Source organism: Salvelinus namaycush, chromosome 7, assembly GCF_016432855.1.
Source record: "Salvelinus namaycush isolate Seneca chromosome 7, SaNama_1.0, whole genome shotgun sequence".
NCBI classification, from domain to species: domain Eukaryota; kingdom Metazoa; phylum Chordata; class Actinopteri; order Salmoniformes; family Salmonidae; genus Salvelinus; species Salvelinus namaycush.
This window is the reverse complement of record NC_052313.1, coordinates 27,038,254-27,061,140: the sequence shown is the minus strand read 5'-3', so window position 1 is coordinate 27,061,140 and position 22,887 is coordinate 27,038,254. Positions and strand designations below refer to the sequence as shown.

At 43.2% G+C, this 22,887-nt stretch overlaps 1 protein-coding gene across 1 annotated transcript in view; it reads right to left on the bottom strand.

The window, feature by feature from the left end:
• The window catches only part of LOC120051162 (plexin domain-containing protein 2-like), a 179,344-nt gene that overhangs the window by 59,558 nt on the left and 96,899 nt on the right, over nucleotides 1–22,887 (bottom strand). Inside the window, exons 3-4 of the mRNA XM_038997876.1 lie at nucleotides 12,729–12,875; nucleotides 10,487–10,556 (exon numbers count right to left, since the gene is read on the bottom strand). Coding sequence (XP_038853804.1) covers nucleotides 10,487–10,556; nucleotides 12,729–12,875 — 217 coding nt within the window. The remainder of the gene's footprint in view (nucleotides 1–10,486; nucleotides 10,557–12,728; nucleotides 12,876–22,887) is intronic.

Sequence of the window (22,887 nt, the reverse complement as noted above, 5' to 3'; positions counted from 1 at the left end):
TGGACAAAGAAAAATTATTCATTGTCTCAAATCAGCTGTTGGACAAGAGCTCACTAGCCCTAGTGAAATTAGAAAGAGGGCAGTAGAGTTCTATGCTGAGCTCTACAAGTGTGAGTACAAAGAGGATAAAACAGTGACACAGCAGTTCCTTGATGGGCTCCCAAAGGTGGCTGCAGAAGCTCAGGTCGAGCTTGAGCAACCATTGTCTTTGCAGGAGTTATACACTGCATTAAAAGGCATGGAAAATGGAAGGGCACCAGGCATTGATGGGCTTCCCGTTGACTTTTTTAAGTCTTTTTGGACTATGTTGGGAGAGGATTGGCTAGAAGTAGTTAATGATAGTTTAACCGGAGGGTTACTACCAATAAGCTGCAGAAGGGCTGTCCTCACCCTACTGCCCAAAAAGGGTGACCCTAGGGAGGTGAAAAACTGGAGGCCGGTGGCTTTACTGTGCACTGATTATAAGATCCTGTCCAAGGCTTTGTCCAACAGGCTGAGGGAGGTGATGGGGCAAATCATACATACGGACCAGTCCTACTGTGTTCCTGGCAGGCAGATAGGGGATAACATTTCTCTGATTCGTGATTTTTTGGACGTCTCTAGGGCTATTGGGTTGGATGCTGGTCTAATTTCAATTGATCAGGAAAAGGCATTTGACCGAGTTGAACATCAATATTTATGGCACACGTTTGAGGCGTTTGGGTTCAGCTCTGGTTTTATAGCCATGATAAAGGTGATATATGGTGACATTGAAAGTGTATTGAAAGTTAACGGTGGTTTGAGTGCTCCTTTTAAAGTGTGTAGAGGTATTAGGCAGGGATGTTCTTTATCAGGGATGTTATATGCCATTGCTATAGAGCCACTACTAAATAGCATTAGAAGTCGGATTGAAGGGGTGTACCTTTCAGAGGATATTCCTCCTATTCGTCTCTCAGCCTATGCTGATGATGTAGTTGTTTTAGTGAAAAATCAAGCGGAGGTGGATAGTTTGAGTCTAATGGTTGATCGTTTTAGGGGAATATCCTCTGCAAAAGTAAATTGGGAAAAGAGTTGTGCTTTACAGATTGGAGAATGGTCTGGAGGGATCATGGCTTTGCCAGGGGGGCTGGAATGGTGTAAGGGAGGGTTTAAGTATCTTGGAGTGTACCTAGGAGATGAGGGGACTATGGAAAAAAAATTGGATTGGGGTGGTTGAAATGGTGGAAGGGAGGATGAAGAGATGGCGTTGGTTGTTATCTCGAATGTCATATAGGGGGCGAACCATTATAGTTAACAATGTGATTGCCTCTGCACTATGGCATCGGTTGTCAGTTTTAGAACCACCATCTGGCCTTCTAGCTAAGATACAGGTAATTATTGTGGATTTCTTTTGGGATAAATATCACTGGGTTCCACAAAGTGTTTTGTATTTGTCAAAAGAGGAGGGGGGACAAGGTCTTGTACATCTTGCTAGTAGGGCTGCTGCTTTCCGGTTGCAGTTTATTCAAAGGTTGCTTTATGGACAGGAAAATGTGGTGTGGAGAGGGGTAGCAGGTCTTGTATTACAGAGGGTTGGAGGATTAGGTTTAAAGAAGGCTTTATTTCTAGTTGATAATAGCCAGATTTCTAGGGAGGGAGTACCTCCGTTTTACAGAGGTCTTCTCAGAGTGTGGAGCATAATGAAGGTGTCCAGACGAACTTCAGCGGAGTCAGTGCATTGGTTGTTGGAGGAACCTCTGGTGTATGGGGCAAGACTGGATTGTACAACTGCAGCTGTTCCACATTTCTCCAAGATTCTGGTGAAGGGCAAAATCATCACCTTAAAACAGTTAATGGCCATGGCCGGGCCCGCCTTAATGGATGGAAGACGGGTGGCTGAACATTTGGGGGTGAGGTCGGAAAGGATTGTCGGACAAATGCTGGGAAGCTGCAGGAAGGCTCTGTCAGTGGAAGAGTGGGGAATGCTTAATAGCCACAAGAAGAAGGTACAAGATGAAGACGTCTCATTTCCAAGACTAGGGATTACACCAAATATCCCAGAGTCAGAGAGAAAGGGTTTATTGTTGGATTTGAGAGGGTTGGAGGAGGTGGGTTTGGATGAGGTGAATGGGAAGGACTTGTATAGGGGGTGTGTCAAGGTGTTAAATAAAGAGAAATTGAAAAATAGAAAAGACACTCCATGGAGGGTAAAATTGGGAATTGATGACAAGGTAAAGCCAGCATGGAGAGCACTGTACAAACCACCGTTACAAAAGGGTACTGGTGATATGCAATGGAGGGTTTTACATGGCATTATTGCAGTTAATGCTTTTGTATCTGTCATTAACTCAGATGTTGGAGATGGATGTCCTTTTTGTAATATAAGAGAAACCATTTTTCACTGTTTTATGGAGTGTGAGAGGATAAAACCTCTATTAGAAATACTGGAATCTTTGTTTAGAGCTGTAGGTGAGATTTTCAATAACAATGTTTTTATTTTGGGGTTTCAATATAGTAAGCAACAGAAAAGAAAATGTCAACTGTTAAATTTTATTTTGGGACAAGCTAAGATGTCAATTTGTTTGAGTAGGAAACATAAGATAGACACGGGATATGGGAAGGATATAAGATGTGTTTTTAAAGGATTAGTGAAAGCAAGAATAAAAGTGGATTTTGAGTTCTTCTCAGCTGTAAAAGATCTCCCATTGTTTGAGGAGAAGTGGGCATACGAAGGAGCGCTTTGTTTTGTAGAGGAGGGGAAATTATTTTTTGTTGATGAAATAAGTTGAATGTATATGTTCTTTTGTATTTTTATTTTATTTATTTTGTGTAGGAATTACATTTATTGTTTCATTTCGGAAAAGGCAGTGTGTCATTATTTATGTTAACAATTGAGTAGAAAATAAAGGTTTTATAAAAACTCAAAAACTCTCTCTCTCTCTCTCTCTCTCTCTCTCTCTCTCTCTCTCTCTCTCTCTCTCTCTCTCTCTCTCTCTCTCTCTCTCTCTCTCTCTCTCTCTCTCTCTCTCTCTCTCTCTCTCTCTCTCTCTCTCTCTCTCTCTCTCTCTCTCTCTCTCTCTCTCTCTCTCTCTCTCTCTCTCTCTCTCTCTCTCTCTCTCTCTCTCTCTCTCTCTCTCTCTCTCCCAACACACTGAGGAGTATGACACAAATGTTTCAACTCTGACTCAATCAGTGCATTCAATCAGCTGTAGTGTTTACCCAACAGCCCAACCATGTGCCTTATTGGACTTTCCTTTTCTCCGCCACACCTGGTCTCCCCACCTTTCTCTTTCTATCTTGAAACAGCACAGAATGGGCCCAGACAAAGACGTACAGTGTAGGCCCACATAACCACACAAAGGCCATCAGGGACACACACACACACGCGCGCAAAACGCACGCACAGAGACACATGCACGCGGGCACACTCACACGCAAGAATGTGCGGACGCACGTGCGCAATCCTCAAAGTTAATTCAGCCAGTTGGGATACTTTGGCTCTGTGCCTGCTTCTCCGGGTCAAAGGAGAGAGGCTTTTCCTAAAAAATCTATTGCAAACACAAAAACATTAAACCGACAGCCTGGGGAAAGTACGACAGTCTCGCAATACACGTAAGAGCAGACACCCAGAGAGAGAGAGCCATTCAATAGAGCAGGCAGTCAAATTCATTATGGCCGTCACTTTAAGGACGGTTGGGGAACTGGACAGCAGGAGTGGGAGTAGAAGAGTAAGAACAGCAGGGAATGAGAGAAAGAGAAAAAGGGGTGAGTGTGTGGGGGAGGGAGATGGTGAGGGGGAAGACAGAGCAAGAGAGAGAAAGAGAGAGAGGGAGAGAGAGAGAGAAACACAGAGACAGACGGATAGTGAGAGGGATAAGAGATTTATTTCCATTTCTAGTTCCACCTCTGTTTATATGTTCTGGTATCAGGGAGTACTGTTCTGTATATAGAGGGAAAACATGAATGGGCATTACCAGAACCTCTTGACCAAGCACTCTACTTTATTAAACATTCTGTCCAAACAACCCAATTGTTTTTCCATACTGAGCCTTTGTTAAGTTCTGGAGAGATTTCATAGGAGCAGCCAGCATAGGAGGAACACACACACACACACACACACCCTCACACACACCCTCTCACACACACCCTCTCACACACACACACACACACACACACACACACACACACACACACACACACACACACACACACACACACACACACACACACACACACACACACACACACACACACACACACACACACACTCTTTCTATCTCTCTGTATTCGCCTTGAGCGTCTGCTGCGTGTCTGGCCATTACCTTATCTCACAAACAGCGGCAGAGAAAAACATCTCTTCAATTAAGGGAGAGGCTGCCCTCATTTTGTCTGTGTAATCATAATGACTGAGGCTTATCAGACACTAGAGGCACACACATAGAGAAAGCCTTTGTTGGCATAGGCTCACAGGAAGAGAGGAGAAACAACTGGACAAACTGCTGTCTCCATACTGAGTGACCACCTTGTGTCTCTCGGCTTCCTCCCCGTGTCTGTCTCCTTCTCTCTCTACTTCATCTGTTTGCCTGTTAGTGTGCAAGTGCTTGTGTGTGGCTAGAAGATATAGGTTGTGTGTGTGTGTTTGTGTGTCTGTGTCTGTGTCTGTGTCTGTGTCTGTGTGTGTGTGTGTGTGTGTGTGTGTGTGTGTGTGTGTGTGTGTGTGTGTCTGTGTCTGTGTCTGTGTCTGTGTGTGTGTGTGTCCACTGCATTCCACACTTAGAAAAAAGGGTTCCAAAAGGGTTCTTTGCAGAGGGATAGGTTTCTACCAATAACTGTTTTAATCTGAAGAACACTTTTTGGAAGACAAAAGTTCTTTGTAAGGAAAATGGTTCTGCCTAGAACCTTTAACATCCTAAGAAGTGTATTGGGAAGAATGGGTTCCTCTAAGATTCTTTGGAAGGCAAGAAGGGTTCTACATAGAACCCAGATGAATCTAAATACATTTTTTTATTGTAATTTTTTATTTATTTGAAATAGTGCCTGAGCATTAGTGTTTCCCTCAGAGTTTGAGTAATCAAAGTAAAGTTTAAAAAGATAGGCGTGAGAATGTTTTAAACTGTACCTATATGGGAACATTTGTGCATGTACAGTATCTGGTATTCCCATAATCATTTCAAATAACAGTACTAACACAGTTGATATCTTTGCCATGATTTCTGTCTTGATTTTAATTTCTAGTGTTGATTCAGGAGTTAATTTAACTTAACACTCAGTGGTGTACAAGAACCCCAGTGTTGTATGTTGGTATTAATAACCAGAGTCGAGTGCGATTGTTTAACTCTATACAGAGTAGAAATGACACAATCAAAACCACACCCATCATTGTCATATTTCCCAGAATGCTCTATTGTAGGTTGATTTTCACAATAGCTTGTATTAATATCTGTCTTTTGCATGTACATTGATTGATTAATTCATCTTATGCTACTCAAATATAAATAACATAAATGTTTCTAACATAAATCCAATCTGTTACTTGGATTCATTGCACCTGTTACTGCAATGGTTGTTCCACTTGAGATGATTTAGGTAGTCTCATTAATGAATCTTCCCTACCTTGGCAGTCGTTCTCAACGCACGTTCCAGGTAATTAAAAGTTCAAATCGTTGAATATCCTCACTCTGGCTGGATTCCAATATGCATTACACATCACTTTGCAAGCCAAGCATAATGTGACTTGCAGGCCAGATGTGGAATGTAAACCAGGAGTTTCCTAACAACACCGACTTAGGGTATAACTAAGCTCTCAAAGAAAGGCCTTATCATACACACCTACTCATTCAAAGGTTTTTCTTTATTTGGACGATTTTCGACATTGTAGAATAGTAGTGAAGATAAAGAAAAACCCTTGGATGAGTAGGTGTTCTAAAACTTTTGAACGGTAGTGTATGTAATGTAGTGTCAGAGTTGAATTTTTAAAGGCTAATAAGGTTGGCGGAACCGTTCATAGAGGGTTCTAGGAAGAACCTTTAGATTGTTTTTACACTGCTGCTACTCGCTGTTTATTATCTATGCATAGTCACTTTACAAATTACCTCAACTAACCTGTACCCTCGCACATTGACTCGGTACCGGTACCCCCTGTATATAGCCTTGTTATTGTTATGTAATTTTTTTGTCTTACTTTTTGATTTTTTGTCATTTTTTTTCTCTTTAGTTTATTAAGTAAATATTTTCTTAACTCTATTTCTTGAACTGCATTGTTGGTTAAGGGCTTGTAAGTAAGCATTTCACCTCTTGTATTCGGCGCATGTGACAAATAAAATTTGATTTGATTTAGATGATAAAAGGGTTATTGGTAGAACTGTTACAGAGGGTTCTAGAGGAACCCTTCGTATACACGTAGGGTTCTAGGTAGAACCCTTTACAGAGGGCTCTCTAAGAACCACAAACTGAAGAACCCTACCTTTTGTTCTAGGTGTGCACACACGTCAGCCCTGTGGTTATCCTCCCTTAAAACAAAGAATGTGTCCCAAATGGCAAACTATTCCCTTTATAGTGCATTACTTTTGACCAGGGCCCGTCACTAAAAAGGGAATAAGATGCTATTTGGGATGCAACCAAAGCCTACAACCAAAGCCTACAACCAAAGCCTACAACCAAAGCCTACAACCAAAGCCTACAACCAAAGCCTACAACCAAAGCCTACAACCATAGCGTGCCTGGAGAAAAACAGCCGCTGAACCCAATGCATGTGTGTATGGTGGAATCTGGAGCTGAGGGTGACGTGTGTGTGTGTGTTTCAGGGTTTTGACAGGGGGCCAGTTCTGGGCCAGTAAAGACATCACACTGCTGGGTTTCTACCCTGGCTGTCTCTGACAGCTGGGGTTACGGAGGGATCAGATCACATATCACCATTCTATGTCCCAAATGGCACTCTATTATATAGTGTGCTACTTTTGACCAGGTCGGGAATAGGGTGCCGTTTGGGACCGATAAGACCGGTCTCTAGCGCTACAACCTCCTACCCCTAGACACTTCTCTGCATTTGGCTCCAGCAGCACTAACAACACATCACGTCACAACAACACTTGTTGTGTGACTTCTGTTATTAGGTGATTCATTTCTAAGCGTTGAAGCAACACCATGCCGGAACACCACTTCGTTTGATCATGTGCTATGTGATTTGTCTGTAAATGTGCCTGACCTCTGTGTTGACCCCTATCCTCAGTGTGGCCGAGACACTTCTCAACTCAACTCTGTACACTGAGTGTACAAAGCATTCAGAACGCCTTCCTAATTTCCCCTCAGAAAAGCCCCGACTCGTCGGGGCATGGACTCTACGTGGTGTCGATAGCGTTCCACAGGGATGCTGGCCCATGTGGACTCCAATGCTTCACCACAGTTAGGTCAAGTTAGCTGGATGTCCTTTGGGTGGTGGATCATTCTTGATACACACGGGAAACCCTGCAGTTCTTGCCCCAAACCGTTGTTCCTGGCACCTACTACCATACCCCATTCAAAGGCCCTTAAATATATTGTCTTGCCCATTCACCCTCTGAATGGCACATATACACAATCCATGCCTCAATTGTCTCAAGGCTTTAAAATGATTCTTTAACCTGTCTCCTACCCTTCATCTACACTGACTGAAGTGGATTTAACAAGTGACATCAATAAGGGATCATAGCGTTCACCTGGATAGTCTATCATGGAATGAGCAGGTGTTCATAATGTTTTGTACACTCAACTGATGTACGGTGTCCATAATAGGACTACTGCTGAGACTGTGGCTGTCCTAATATGGACAGCTTAGTACTGTTCCTGTCCTATCCCCTTCCTGGCTGCATGCAGGGCCATATGTCTCCAGCCTTAGACCCACACCATCCCACACTGTCTCTCTAGCTTGACGCTCACAGGAGGATAACACAATTCCAATGGAGGAATGGGAGGTTGGAGCAGGGTAAAGCTGGAGGGGCGGAAAGGCTAGCTAAATTGATAAATGAGTTGGGAGGGGGAGGAGAGGAAGGAGGGAGGAAAAGAGGATGACAGAGGGATGAAGGGAGGGGTAGACACTGAAATGGAGGTGTGTGAACAGGGATTTACAGAGGCAGAGTCCTGGAGCCTGCGGTGAGCTGATAGCCGTTCCTACTCCCCTCTTCCTCCTCTTCTCCTCTCCTCCATCACTCCGTGTCTCTCTGGAGAAATGCAGGGACTCTTTATCTACTGTGGGGTAGCTGCTAGCTGCTAACAGCATTTGATAGCATCCCAAATGGTATCCTATTCCCTATATGGTGCACTACTTTTGACCAGAACCCTATGGGCTCTGGTCAAAAGTAGGGCACTATATTGGGAATAGGGTTCCATTTGGGACATACGACTATTCATCTCTCATGACTACAACACTGTTCTGGAAGCTCCATGCTCTACAGGATAGCTCTGAGGTAGTGAGATATACTATAGCTCGGGAGGAACATTCACCTTGTCCAGTAATAGTCTAAGAAATCAGGAAAATTATATATTCGCATGATGATAATAGTGATTGTGATTTCTTTTCTTCCATTATGATTACAGCCTAATGTCAGCATACATTGCTGGAATAGTTGGGTACGGTTTAAGCATGACTCCTTGATATGATAATAGCCACTAAAGATGTTGTGGTTTCACCCTCAGTCTCGGTGGAAAATACTTCTCCTCCTCCCTTCTCCTCCTCCTCCTTCCTTCACCTCCCTTCCTCCACCTCCCTAGTGCTGTTGGAACATTTACTAACACACTCGCCTCTTTTGTAACGTGTCTGACTTGCTCTGGTCCATTACACACACAAACACACCCCACACCCACAGATACAGAAAGCAGGAAGCGTTGTCATAATTTGATCATTTTCCTCTTAATATTCATACTTTCATGTCACTCCTATTTATATCCTATGTATATCAATGGATTATTATTTCACTCCTATTTCACATGTACTGTATATCAATGGGTTATTATATCACTCCTATTTCACATGTATATCAATGGGTTATTATATCACTCCTATTTCACATGTATATCAATGGGTTATTATATCACTCCTATTTCACATGTATATCAAAGGGTTATTATTCCAGCACTTTTACATTTACATTTAAGTCATTTAGCAGACGCTCTTATCCAGAGCGACTTACAAATTGGAAAGTTCATACATATTCATCCTGGTCCCCCCGTGGGAATTGAACCCTGGTCCCCCCGTGGGAATTGAACCCACAACCCTGGCGTTGCAAGCGCCATGCTCTACCAACTGAGCCACACGGGACCACGGCAGTGCAGGTCCTTTTCCAAATCCAAACTCTGGTCTGGTTCTCTCTCCAACATAATCTGCATCCCAAATGGCACCCTATTCCCTATACAGTGCACTACTTTTAACCAGAGCCCTGGTCTAAAGTAGTGCACTATGTAGGGAATAGGGAGCCACTTGGGACGTATTCCAGGACCGGCTGGTATTGCTGAGTGTTGGGTACTGGGAGTGGTGGTGGTTTTCCCCAGGTCTAGCAGGCTGGCCACTGGTGCTGAGTGTTGTAAGTGGTTTTGTACCATTCTAACTGGCTGCTTGGAAGACTTGTGCTGAGGGCTGTTAGTGGTTTTGTACTGCGGTCTGCGCCAGATGAGACTTTTCAAAGCTCAATTTGTTTGGCTGGCCTGGCAGTCGACAGACTGTGACGAGACGAGATAAATAACCTTCTGTTTGACCCTTTACACTTCTCAGTATTCAGATATCAATCACACACACACACACACACACACACACACACACACACACACACACACACACACACACACACACACACACACACACACACACACACACACACACACACACACACACACACACAAACAAACAGAATCAAAAACACAAGCACGCACACGCGAGAGAGAACATGTGCACACATGCATGCAACCACGCACACACACACACACACACACACACACACACACACACACACACACACACACACACACACACACACACACACACACACACACACACACACACACACACACACACACACACACACACACTAAATGCTTCTGTACACCAGCAATGATTTCTCTAACCTCATTACAAACTCTTCTAAACCCTGGAGCAATAAAGCAATGGCTGTATAATTAAGCACTAAGGCCAGGGGGTGCGGTATATGGCCAATATAACACAGCTAAGAGCTGTTCTTAAGCAAAACGCAACGTGGAGTGGATACAGACCTTAGCCGTTGTATATTGGTTATATACCACAAACCCCGAGGTGCCTTATTGCTATTATAAACTGGTTACCAAGGTCTGATATACCACGGCTTTCAAGCAATCATCAATCAGGCCTCGAACCACCCAGTTTATAATATGCCATGTAGAATTGCAATGATAATTCAGACTGCTACCAAATAAAAGTCAAGCGCATGCACATGCACTCACACGCACACAATTTCACTTTTGCTAGCATTCATTCGATCTCCCTCAATCACGACAACATTAACTCGGGAAGAGGTTGTTCACTTACCACCAGTTGCCACGGTGAGATCGCGCAGAAAATGTCCATAAAAGGGGAAATCGAAGGATAGATTGACTCTCTGCATGAAGGGGGAAAAACATAAGACCCAGGTCAGAAAGAGAGCTCCAAAACGACATGTTAAGATAAGACTGAAAAAGACTCATTAGGATAAAAGTTGAGTCTCAGACAGAGAAAGTCGGTTCAAGGTAAACAAAGAGGCACTCGGGACAGAACATTCTTATGCTCAACCTTTCTCAGTTCTTTGGGTAGCTGACTATTCATTTTACCACAAGTCACGTTATGATTTGTTTTTAAGCAAATATTCATCTCCCAGGATAAAATACAATGTTGTGGTTATGAAAACGAAAACATTTCGGAGTTCATACATTTATTTTTTTAAATATATTTTTTTACACACCCTTCCTAGAGCTTGAACATAAAAGAACATGCATTTTTCAATGAGCTCACAGAGTGAAACGCAATGTGCACACTCATTTATGAGCAAAACAAGATTAGTACAAAAATGTTCCCGACCAATTACTGAAAAATTTGTTCGATAACAAGTAAGAAAAACCCTAAATGAGCTGACTACAGTATATTTATATTATATTCATATATTTCTATTGATTCCTAAATGTATATGCTATTGGATTTGACATTCTACCACACTCTTGGGACAATTTCTGTGTCAGATAGAGTAGTTAAATCGATTAAAATGTGATGGTTTACAGCACTGCTTTGAGGCAGCACAACTGTCACTTGGGCCATTGCAGTACTGTATAATGGCCTACGTCCCAAATGGCACCCTATTCCCAAGTGCACTACTTTTGTCCAGGGCCCATAGGACTGTATATAGGGAATAGGGTGCATAACTCCATGGTAAACATAGCAACATAATCCAGGATTAGGCCAGGGGGAGTAATGCTGCGGCCCACCACAGTCAATTACCATGACTAAACACAGTCGTTCAACAGCTTAGCTTCTACGCTTTATTTTGATGAATTTGCTTGTTTTACGATTCCATTGGCTGATTATGTTCTGTGGGTATTCCAACACACTGGGGCTGGCACAACGCGGTGCCAGAAATCAACACTGCTAACAGTGAGCCTTCCTTCTCCTCCTTCTAAGACACATTGTCGAACACGGCAGTCACATTTCTGGCCCACTAGCCTCCTTATGGTAATCTCTGGGGGTGTGTCCCAAACGGCATCCTATCCTATATAGTGCGCTACTCGGGTCAAAAAGCACTTCATAGGAAATAGTGTGCAAAGGGAAGCATCCTCTGCGTATCCCCTGCTCAGCGAAGGTCCTTGTCAGTTTGGCTGAATGGGGTTTGGTACAGCTGGCTGGGCTGGCTGGCACTACTATCCCCAGGCCAAATGTCTTGTGTCCGATGTGATGTCGCACTCAGTGTGGTCTGTTTCTCTCCCTCTCCTCTTCTCTCCTGCTTCAATGACCATTCACTTTGGGTATTCATGTCCAGCATCCAACATATTGATTGTCTGGACACAGTCTAAGCGTGCGTAGCAAATGACACCCTTTTCCCTATGTAGTGCATTACTTTTGACCAGGGCCCAAAGGTCAAAAGTAGTGCACTATGTAGGGAATAGAGTGCCATTTGGGAGCTACCCTGAGAAAACTTCCCAATACCACTTGCTCGGTTCTTTCACTGTGGAAGAATAAGGAAAGCTGCACTCTCCATAACCCTCTCCAATTAAAAGGGAAGCCTTGCCCCAGTTTGTATGGCTCAATCCATCATCCAGTGACTGAAGGGGAGAATACACAATGCACCACTCCATTTTCTGTCTTTACTCATTGTGGACGGGACATTGTTTCATTATTTACCCCCATCTTCCCTCCTTCCCTCCTCCCTCCTTCATTCCACCCTGTTCTCTGTCTCCTGACTGTACAAGGACCTGATACAAATCCCAAAGCGGCTTGGTGACCTCATCAGTATGCACCTGTTCGTGCAGAGGTAGTGTGCTACGGAGTGAAGTTTTCCCCAGTTGCAGATCTAGGATCAGCTTCCCCTCCCCCAATCCTAACCTTAACCATTAGTTGGCCCAAGATCACTGACCCAAGATCATTGTCTACGGTAAACTTCACCCTACTGCTGCAGGGTGCAGCTCCCGCTGCAGAGTCTGTCCAATTGAAGGTCATTATAAGTCTATTTCATATCAAATCATTCCAAGTCATTCCAGGTATCTCCCATTTTCCACATAATCAGAATCTGAGAGGAAGGTTGTCTTACCGCAGCTTGCCTGTGAGTGTTGGACAAAATGCCATGGATCTTCACCTTCTCCTTGTCCATCTGGTCAACGTTTACCCACAAGTCCTTGCTCATGGGGTCCGTGGGGCCGTAGGTCTTTGATGTGTAGTAGTTGTGATCTATGTCCTCCTATTGGACACAAAACAAAAACACTGGTTAGTTACACTTTATTTGGAGTGTCCCTTTACAGACAGTCTATAGACGTTCCTATATTGGAACGAAACAAAAGCACTGATTCAATAAGTGACCATTTGTCGATATTAATATAGTAAGACAAGAGCTGTGGTTCGTAGCTTGAGATTTATGAAAGGCCATCAAAACGTTGTTAGGTAGGGAGTAAAAGTATTGAATGAGAGTGGATGTAACCCTGTGCCACAGGGTGATTTATTAAAATAGAACCTCTGCTCCTTCATGTACATTAAGTCAGCTTTACGTGGGACGTTTTCTAGCCAGACAGAAACATCTATCGGTCTCTCCGTCTCTCAAGATAAATAATCCCTTGGCTTCAAAATTAACTGCAAAAGCATGGAAGACTAGTCTCAAATGATGACAGTTACAGTTAAATATGTGACTACCATTAATAGTAATTGAGTTAAACCTGTAGAACTGTTTTGATATCCATTGTATAATATACTTGTAAAAATGTTGATGACAGGTGTTATGAAAACAGTGTATGTGTGTGTTGACATGTGTCTTTGTGTGTGTACTCAAATCATATCAAACTGTATTTGTCACGTGTGCCGACAACAACAAGTGTAGACCTCACCGTGAAATGCTTACTTACAAGCCCTTAACCAACAGTGCAATTCAAGAAGAGTTAAGAAACTATTTACCAAATAAACTAAAGTAAAGAATAATTGTTCAGCAGTCTTATGGATTGGAGGTAAAAGCTGTTAACTGCTTGTCAATATGGGGGCACTGTTTTCACTTTGTAAAAAATCGTGCCCAAATTAAACTGCCTCGTACTCTATTCTAGATCGTACAATATGCATATTATTAGTACTATTGGATAGAAAACACTCTCAAGTTTCTAAAACCGTTTGAATTATATCTGTGAGTAAAACAGAACTAATTTTGCAGCAAACTTCCTGACAGGAAGTGAAAAATCTGAAATCGAGGCTCTGTTCCAGGGCCTTCCTATTCATTTGCTTGAAATCTATGGATATACATGCACTTCATACGCCTTCCACTAGATGTCAACAGGCAGTGGGAGGTGGAATGGGGTGTCTAGCTTGATCTGAGGTCGAACAAGAGCTCTTGGAATGACGTGACCACTATTTCCTTTGTCTACCAAGGCGCGGGAAGGACATCAGCATTGGCTTCTGAAAAGCGTTCGGTATAGACGGCTAATATCTCCGGCTTTGATTTTATTTGATACATGTGATAATATCATCGTATAGTATGTTTTTTCAATATAGTTTTATCAGATTATTCAACGTTTATCGGGAGTTTTGGAGTTTTCCGTTCTCTGCGTTAGGTGAAGATGGACATCTTCGCGCCACTTGGCTAGCTAAGGTTGCTAATTCGACAGGAGTAGAGGACATTCTAAAACCAAACAACGATTTATTCTGGACAAAGGACTCCTTGTACAAGATTCTGATGGAAGCTCAGCAAAAGTAAGAACCATTTATGATGTTATTTCGTATTTCTGTGGAAAATGTTTAGTCGTATTTTCCTTCCTTTTTGCGGGCGCTGTCTCGCTATAACGTAAGCTGTTTGTTATGGTAAAGTTATTTAAAAAAATCTAACACGGCGATTGCATTAAGAACTAGTGTATCTTTCATTTGCTGTCCAACATGTATTTTTTAGTAAAGTTTATGATGAGTTCTTTGATTAGATTAGGTGACTGTCCAAAATTTCTCCGGAGATTCTGGTGAATCGATGCTACATATTCACAATGTATAACCACGGTTTGCAGCTCAAAATATGCACATTTTCGAACAAAACATAAGTGTATTGTATAACCTGATGTTATAGGACTGTCATCTGATGAAGTTGGTCAAGGTTAGTGATTAATTTTATATCTTTTGCTGTTTTTTTGCGATCGCTACCTTTGCGGTGAATGAATGCGGTTGTGTGTTTGGCTATTGTGGTAAGCTAATATAATGCTATATTGTGTTTTCGCTGTAAAACACTTAAAAAATCTGAAATATTGGCTGGATTCACAAGATGTTTATCTTTCATTTGCTGTACACCATGTATTTTTCATAAATGTTTTATGATGAGTATTTAGGTATTTCACGTTGCTCTCTGTAATTATTCTTGCTGCTTCGGTGCTATTTGTGATTGTAGCTGCAATGTAAAACTATGATTTATACCTCAAATATGCACATTTTCGAACAAAACATAGATTTATTGTATAACATGTTATAAGACTGTCATCTGATGAAGTTGTTTCTTGGTTAGTGACTAATTATATCTCTATTTGGTCGGTTTTGTGATAGCTACCTATGCGGTAAAAAAATTGTGAAAATATGCGGTTGAGTCTTTTGCTTTTGTGGTTAGCTAATAGAAATACATATTGTGTTTTCGCTGTAAAACATTTTAAAAATCGGAAATGATGGCTGGATTCACAAGATGTGTATCTTTCATTTGCTGTATTGGACTTGTGATTTCATGATATTTATATGCTAGTATTTACTTGTGGCGCTATGCTAGGCTATGCTAGTCGGCTTTTTTACTGATGAGGATGCTCCCGGATCAGGGATGGTGATGAAGTAGAGGTTAAGGAACCTTTTGGTCCATGACTTGGTGCGCTGGTACCACTGCGATAGAATAGAAAACGTTGGCGTATCCAAGATGGCGTAACAGTAGGACGTCTGTTTGTCTTGTCCTGTCCCATGTGTATATCTTTTTCTTCGTATATAAGATAGAACTGCCAAAGGGGGCAGAGTATATATATATATATTTTTTTAAATCTCAATTTCCATCTATGGACTGAACATACTCTCCTGCAACCCGCCTCAACCAATGTGGTACGGATCTGCAATTTTTTACACTTTAAAACCGCAACCCCCATCAGAAGCTAGCTGGCTAACTAGCTACTAGCTAGTAGTCAGTTATGCACTGCTAGCGGTCATCACCGTTAGCTCGGACAACAGCCAGCCTCAGCCCGGTCAATTCCTGCCAGTCTGCACAGCGCGATATCAACCCAGGGCATATCTGACTGCTTTTTCTCTACCACATCTCCAGATTCCTACCGCAAGCTCTGAACCTTTACACTGGGTCATCGCAGCTAGCTAGCTGCTATCCGAGTGGCTACTCCTGGCTAACGTCTCTGTCCCGAAGCAAGCACCAGTTAGCCTGGAGCTAGCCTTGAGCTAGGCCCATCTCCCGGCTAGCTGAAGAGGTCCATCAGCCAATTCTTGCCAATTGGCCTGGACCCTTTTACTGCCGACACGGAGCCCCGCCGATCCATCCATCCACTGATCTGCCGATGTAACCGTCCGAGGGGGTTTCAACAGGCTCTTCCGTTGCGATGTCCCCCGAAGGCCCATCCGCTATGCCCGGCCCACTAGCTGTCTGAATTGTGAGTAGCTCGCCTAGCTACACTTTGTAGTCCATAATAGTTTTCAAGCCCTGTCACATCCGACGAGAGTCAGAGCCGATGTAGTAGGATTCAATCTTAATCCTGTATTGACTCTTTGCCTGTTTGATGGTTCGTCTGAGAGCATTGCGGGACAAGCGTCTGGATTAGTGTCCCGCTCCTTGAAAGCGGCAGCTCTAGCCTTTAGCTTGATGTGGATGTTGCCTGTAATCTATGGCTTCTGGTTGGAATATGTACTTATGGTCACCCTGGGGGGGGGGGGGACGTCATTGATGCACTTATTGATGAAGCCGATGACTGAGGTGGTATACTCCTCAATGCCATTGGATGAATCCCGGAACATATTCCAGTCTGTGCTAGCAAAACAGTCCTGTAGCGTAGCATCCACGTCATCTGACCTATTCCGTATTAAGCGAGTAACTGGTACTTGCTGCTTAGTTTGAGCTTGTAAGCAGGAATCAAGAGGATAGAATTATGGTCAGATTTTCCAAATGGAGGGCGGGGGAGAGCTTTGTATGCATCTCTGTGTGTGGAGTAAAGGTGGTCTAGAATTTTTTCCCTCTGGTTGCACATGTGACATGCTGGTAAAAATTTGGTAAAACTGATTTAAGTTTGCCTGCATTAAAGTCCCCGGCCACTAGGAGCACCGCCTCTGGGTGAGAGTTTTCCTGTTTGCTTATGACGGAATACAACTCATGCCAGCATCAGTCTGTGGTGGTATGTAGACAGCTATGAAAAATACAGATGAAAAATGGAGCCGGGGATTTTCTTGTTTGCTTATGGCCTTATAGAGTTGGTTTAGTGCGGTCTTAGTGCCAGCATCGGTCTGTGGTAGTAAATAGACGGCTACGAATAATATAGATGAGAATTCTCTTGGTAGATAGTGTGGTCTACATGTTATCATAAGGTACTCTACCTCAGGCGAGCAACAACTTGATACTTCTTGTTATTGACAAAAAGACACACACCCCCACCCCTCGTCTCACCAGATGTAGCTTCTTCTCTATTCTGCCGGTGCATGGCAAATCCCACCAGCTCTATATTATCCGTGTCGTCGTTCAGCCAGGACTTGGTGAAACACAAGATATTACCGTTTTTAATGTCCCGTTGGTAGGATAATCGTAGGTCATCAATTTTATTTTACAATGATTGCATGTTAGCAAGTAGAACGAATGGCAGTGGGAGTTCTCTCGCTTGCCTACGGATTCTCAGAAGGCAGCCCGACCTGCGCCCTCTTTTCCTCTGTCTTTTCTTCACACAAATGAATCCACACAAATGTTATTTTTGGTCATAAGCGATGGTAGCAGCAACATTATGTACAAAATAAGTTTAAAAATAAGTAACAAACAACTCAAAAAACCTAACAAAATATCATCCTCTTCGGCACACTCTTATCAGTACTGTAGGCTTATGCATATTTCTTCATTCTTCTTCATGTGTTCCACTTGGGCCCAGTCAGCATCTGAAGTGGTCGTAATGGCTGCTAATCAAATTAAGAAAGCCAGAAAGCATGACATCCTGCACTCGTAAAAGCCTGGCTTATAGGCTAATGGACTGCAAAAGGCCCGGTCATGTTTTTTAACAGACACATTCATGAGGGCTTTTACGAGCAATGTGGACGCCACACGACTCCTTTTACTATTTCCTGTATGGAGTAAGCCAAACGCCCTGAGCTGCACCCCTATCTCTGCCTGCGTCCCAAATGGCACCTATTATCTACATAGGGCAATACTTTTGACGAGGGCCCCGAGGGCTCTGGTTAAAAGTAGTGCATTATATGTGGGACTGGGTGCCATTTGGGACAACAACTAACAGCTGGCAGAATGTTTTTTTAATGGGACATCTTCTCTCTGATCTGCACCTCTCGTAACCCACTAATACAAATAGGAGTGTTAAACCTGATTCAAGACATGTATAATATGGTAAATCTGATGCAAATGCATAAAAAATAAAGTATGACACTTGAAATTGAGCTCAGGTGCATCCTGTTTCCATTGATCATCCAGTTTCTACAACCTGATTAGAATCCACCTGTGGTAAATTCAATTGATTGGACATGATATGGAAAGGCACACACCTGTCTATATAAGGACCCACAGTTGACAGTGCATGGTGCTGGAGAACAAGGCTGATGTTTTACATATTTCTGACCAATTGTGTTTTTTTTGTTGCATTGTTTGCAACTTATTTTGTAACTTATTTTGTACATAATGTTGCTGCTACCGTCTCTTATGACCGAAAATAACTTCTGGACATCAGAACTGCGATTACTCACCACAGACTGGCAGAATCCTTTTTTCCCTTTAGTGAGTCTGACGAGCCCGATGTGAATGATATACTGCTTTCCCGGGAACAGGCCCAGATCCCCGTCATTTGCGTGAAGAGGTGGAGAAAAAGGGGTCAGATGGCAGGCTGCCTTCTGAGAATTCGTAGGCGATCGAATAAACCCCCACTTCCTTCCATTCTGCTAGCAAACGTGCAATCTTTGGAGAAAAAAAATCGCTGACCTACGCGGAAGATTAAACTACCAACGGGACATTCAAAACTGTAATATATTATGCTTCACAGAGTCGTGGCTGAACGACAACATTATCAACATACAGCTGGCTGGCTATACGCTGTATCGGCAGGATAGAACAGCTGCGTCTGGTAAGACAAGGGGCACCGGACTATGTATTTTTGTAAATAACAGCTGGTGCACGATATCTAAGGAAGTCTCGAGGTTTTGCTTGTCTGAGGTAGAGTATCTCATGATAAGCTGTAGATCACACTATCTACCTAGACAGTTTTCATCTGTATTTTTTGTAGCTGTCTATATACCACCACAGACTGATGCTGGCACTAAGACTGCACTGAATGAGCTGTATTCCGCCATAACCAAACAGGAAATCGCTCACCCAGAGGCAGAGCTCGTAGTAGCCGAAGACTTTAATGCAGGGAAACTTAAATCCAAATTTCTATCAGCATTGTAAATGTGCAACCAGATTGAAAAAAACTCTGCACCACCTTTACTCCACACACAGAGACGCATACAAAGCTCTCCCTCGCCCTCCATTTGGCAAATCTGACCATAATTCTATCCTCCTGATTCCTGCTTACAAGGAAAAATTAAAGCAGGAAGCACCAGTGACTCGATCAATAAAAAAGTGGTCAGATGAAGCAGATGTTAAGCTAAAGGACTGTTTTGCTAGCACAGATTGGAATATATTCCGGGATTCCTCTGATGTCATTGAGGTGTACACCACAGCAGTCATTGGCTTCATCAATAAGTGTCTCGATGACGTCGTCCCCACAGTGACAGTACGTACATACCCCAACCTGAAGCCATGGATTACAGGCAACATCCACACTGAGCTAAAGGCTAGAGCTGCCGCCATCAAGGAGCAGGACTCTAACCCGGAAGCTTAAAAGAAATCCCGCTATGCCTTCCAACGAACCATCAAACAGGCAAAGCGTCAATACAGGACTAAGATCGAATCGTACTACACCATCTCTGACGCTCGTCGGATGTGGCTGGGCTTGCAAACCATTACAGACCAGAAAGGGAAGCACAGCCGAGAGCTGCCCAGTGACGTGAACCTACCAGACGAGCTAAACTACTTCTATGCTCGCTTCGAGGTAAATAACACTGAAACATGCATGAGAGCACCACCTGTTCCTGAAGACTCACATCACTCTCTCCGCAGCCGATGTGAGTAAGACCTGTAAATAGGTCAACATTCATAAGGCAGCAGGAGCAGACGGATTACCAGGACGTGTACTGCGTGCATGTGCTGACCAACTTGCAAGTGTCTTCACTGACATTTTCAACCTCTCCCTGTCCGAGTCTAATACTAACATGTTTTAAGCAGACCACCATAGTCCCTGTGCCCAAGAACTCTAAGGTAACCTGCCTAAATGACTACCGACCCGTAGCACTCACGTCTGTAGCCATGAAGTGCTTTGAAAGGCTTGTCATGGCTCACATCAACCTCAAGGCACGACAGAGGATAGTGCGTATGGCCCAGTACATCACTGGGGCCAAGCTTCCTGCCATCCAGGACCTCTATACCAAGCGGTGTCAGAGAAAGGCGCTAAAAATTGTCAAGGACTCCAGCCACTCTAGTCATAGACTGTTCTCTCTGCTACCGCACGGTAAGCGGTACCAAGAGGCTTCTAAACAGCTTCTACCCCCAAGCCATAAGACTCCTAAACATCTAATCAAATGGCCACCCAGACTACTTGTGTTGCCCCCCCCTCTCTTTTACACTGCTGCTACTCTCTGTTGTTGTCATCTATGTCATCTATCACTTTAATAACTCTACCTATATGTACACATTACCTCAACTAACCGATGCCCCTGTACATCGACTCTGGACCCCCCTGTATATTATTGCTGCTCTTTAATTATTAGTTACTTTTATTTCTTATTCTTATTCATATTTTTCTTTAATTGCATTGTTGGTTAGGGGCTCGTGAGTAAGCATTTCACTGTAAGGTCTACACCTGTTGTATTCAGCGCATGTGACTAATACAATTTGATTGACAAGCCTTGAGATCGAGGGAATTGTCCGTAGAGCTCGGAGACAGGATTGTGTCGAGGCACAGATCTTGGGAAGGGTACCAAAACATTTCTGCAACATTGAAGGTCCCCAAGAACACAGTGGCCTCCATCATTTGTAAATGGAAGAAGTTTGGAACCATCAAGACTCTTCCTAGAGCTGGCCGCTCGGCCAAACAGAGCAATCAGGGGAGAAGGGCCTTGGTCAGGGAGGTGACCAAGAACCCAATGGTTACTCTGACAGAGCTCCAGAATTCCTCTTTGGAGATGGGAGAACCTTCCAGAAGGTCAACCATCTCTGCAGCACTCGGCCAATCAGGCCTTTGTGGTAGAGTGGCCAGACAGAAGCCACTCCTCAGTAAAAGGCACAACAGCCCACTTGGAGTTTGCCAAAAGGCACCTGAAGACTCTCAGACCATGAGAAACAAGATTCTGTGGTCTGATGAAACCAAGATTGAACTCTTTGGCCTGAATGTCAAGCGTCACGTCTGGATGAACCCTGGCACCATCCCTACGGTGAAGCATGGTGGTGGCAGCATTATGCTGTGGGGATGTTTTTCAGCAGCAAGGACTGGGAGACTAGTCAGGATCGAGGGAAAGATGAACGGAGCAAAGTACAGAGAGATCCTTGATGAAAACCTGCTCCAAAGCACTCAGGAACTCAGACTGGGGCAAAGGTTAATCTTCCAACAGGACAACGACCCTAAGCACACAGCCAAGACAACGCAGGAGTGGCTTCGGGTCAAGTCTCTGAATGCCCCCGAGTGGCCAAGGCAGAGCTCGGACTTGAACCTGATCGAACATCTCTGGAGAGACCTGAAAATAGCTGTGCAGCGACGCTCCCCATCCAACCTGACAGAGCTTGAGGGGATCTGCAGAGAAGACTGGGAGAAACTCCCTAAATACAGATTGTGCCAAGCTTGTAGCGTCATACCCAAGAAGAATTGAGGCTGTAATCGCTGCCAAAGGTGCTTCAACAAAGTACTGAGTAAGGGTCTGAATACTTACAGTATGTAAATGTGATATTATTTGAAAAAGAACATGTTTACAGAATTATCTGAAAACTTATTTTTGCTTTGTCATTTTGGGGTATTGTGTGTAGATTGATGAGGGGGAAAAAATGATTTAATTAATGTAACATAACAAAATGTGGAAAAAGTCAAGAGGTCTGAATACTTTCCGAATGGACTATATATATAAGATAGAACTATTGTTTTGTTACTGAATGTTTTTTCTATCTAATAACTAAAAAGTCTGCATGGCATTTTAGTAACGCCAATTCAACAAAGCAAAGTAGGGCAACAGATGGGATAAGTCCCAAATAGTTCCATATTCCATATTCCCTATGGGCCCTGCTCAACAGTAGTGTACTATATTGGGAATAGAATGCCATTTGGGATTTACAGTAAGTAGTTTCTTTGTACTAAAGACAGGTGAAATGTTGTTTACAAAGACACCGCTCTCCCCAACTGACAAGTCAGCAGGCATCATGCCAAACAAGGATAACATCTTAGTCTGCAAATGTGCTGAATCTCCACTTTGTTATTGTGGGTTGAAATCCGATAATATTCAGCAGCTTTGGAAGTTTCTCAATTGTTTAGTTGCTTGGGGAAGGAGAGGAGGCTTTTCAACTGACCTCTATCAGACTGATGAGTAGGACACGCTGTGCTTTGTGCTTCCTCTGATAATCTGAACATTGTGGTGTGTGTGAGTGCACGCATGCATTTGTGTACATGTGTGCGTGCATGTTCTCTCTCACGTGTGTGTGCTTGTGTTTTTGATTCTGTGTGTGTGTGTACCTGTTTGTGTGTGCGCGTGCGTGTTGGGCTAGTCAAAGAGCTGTGAGACAAACACTACATGGATTAAACAAACATAACAACTCTTATTAAGAATAAACACATCATTTTATTCCCCTTGGAGGACAGTAATGTGGAAGATGTGTGGGCCTCAACACGTCCCATGCCGTAATACTAGAGTCGTGACATTGGGACTATAAGGTTCTATCTGCGCAAATTTGAATACATGTTTGAATACATAAATCAATTTTTGGTTTT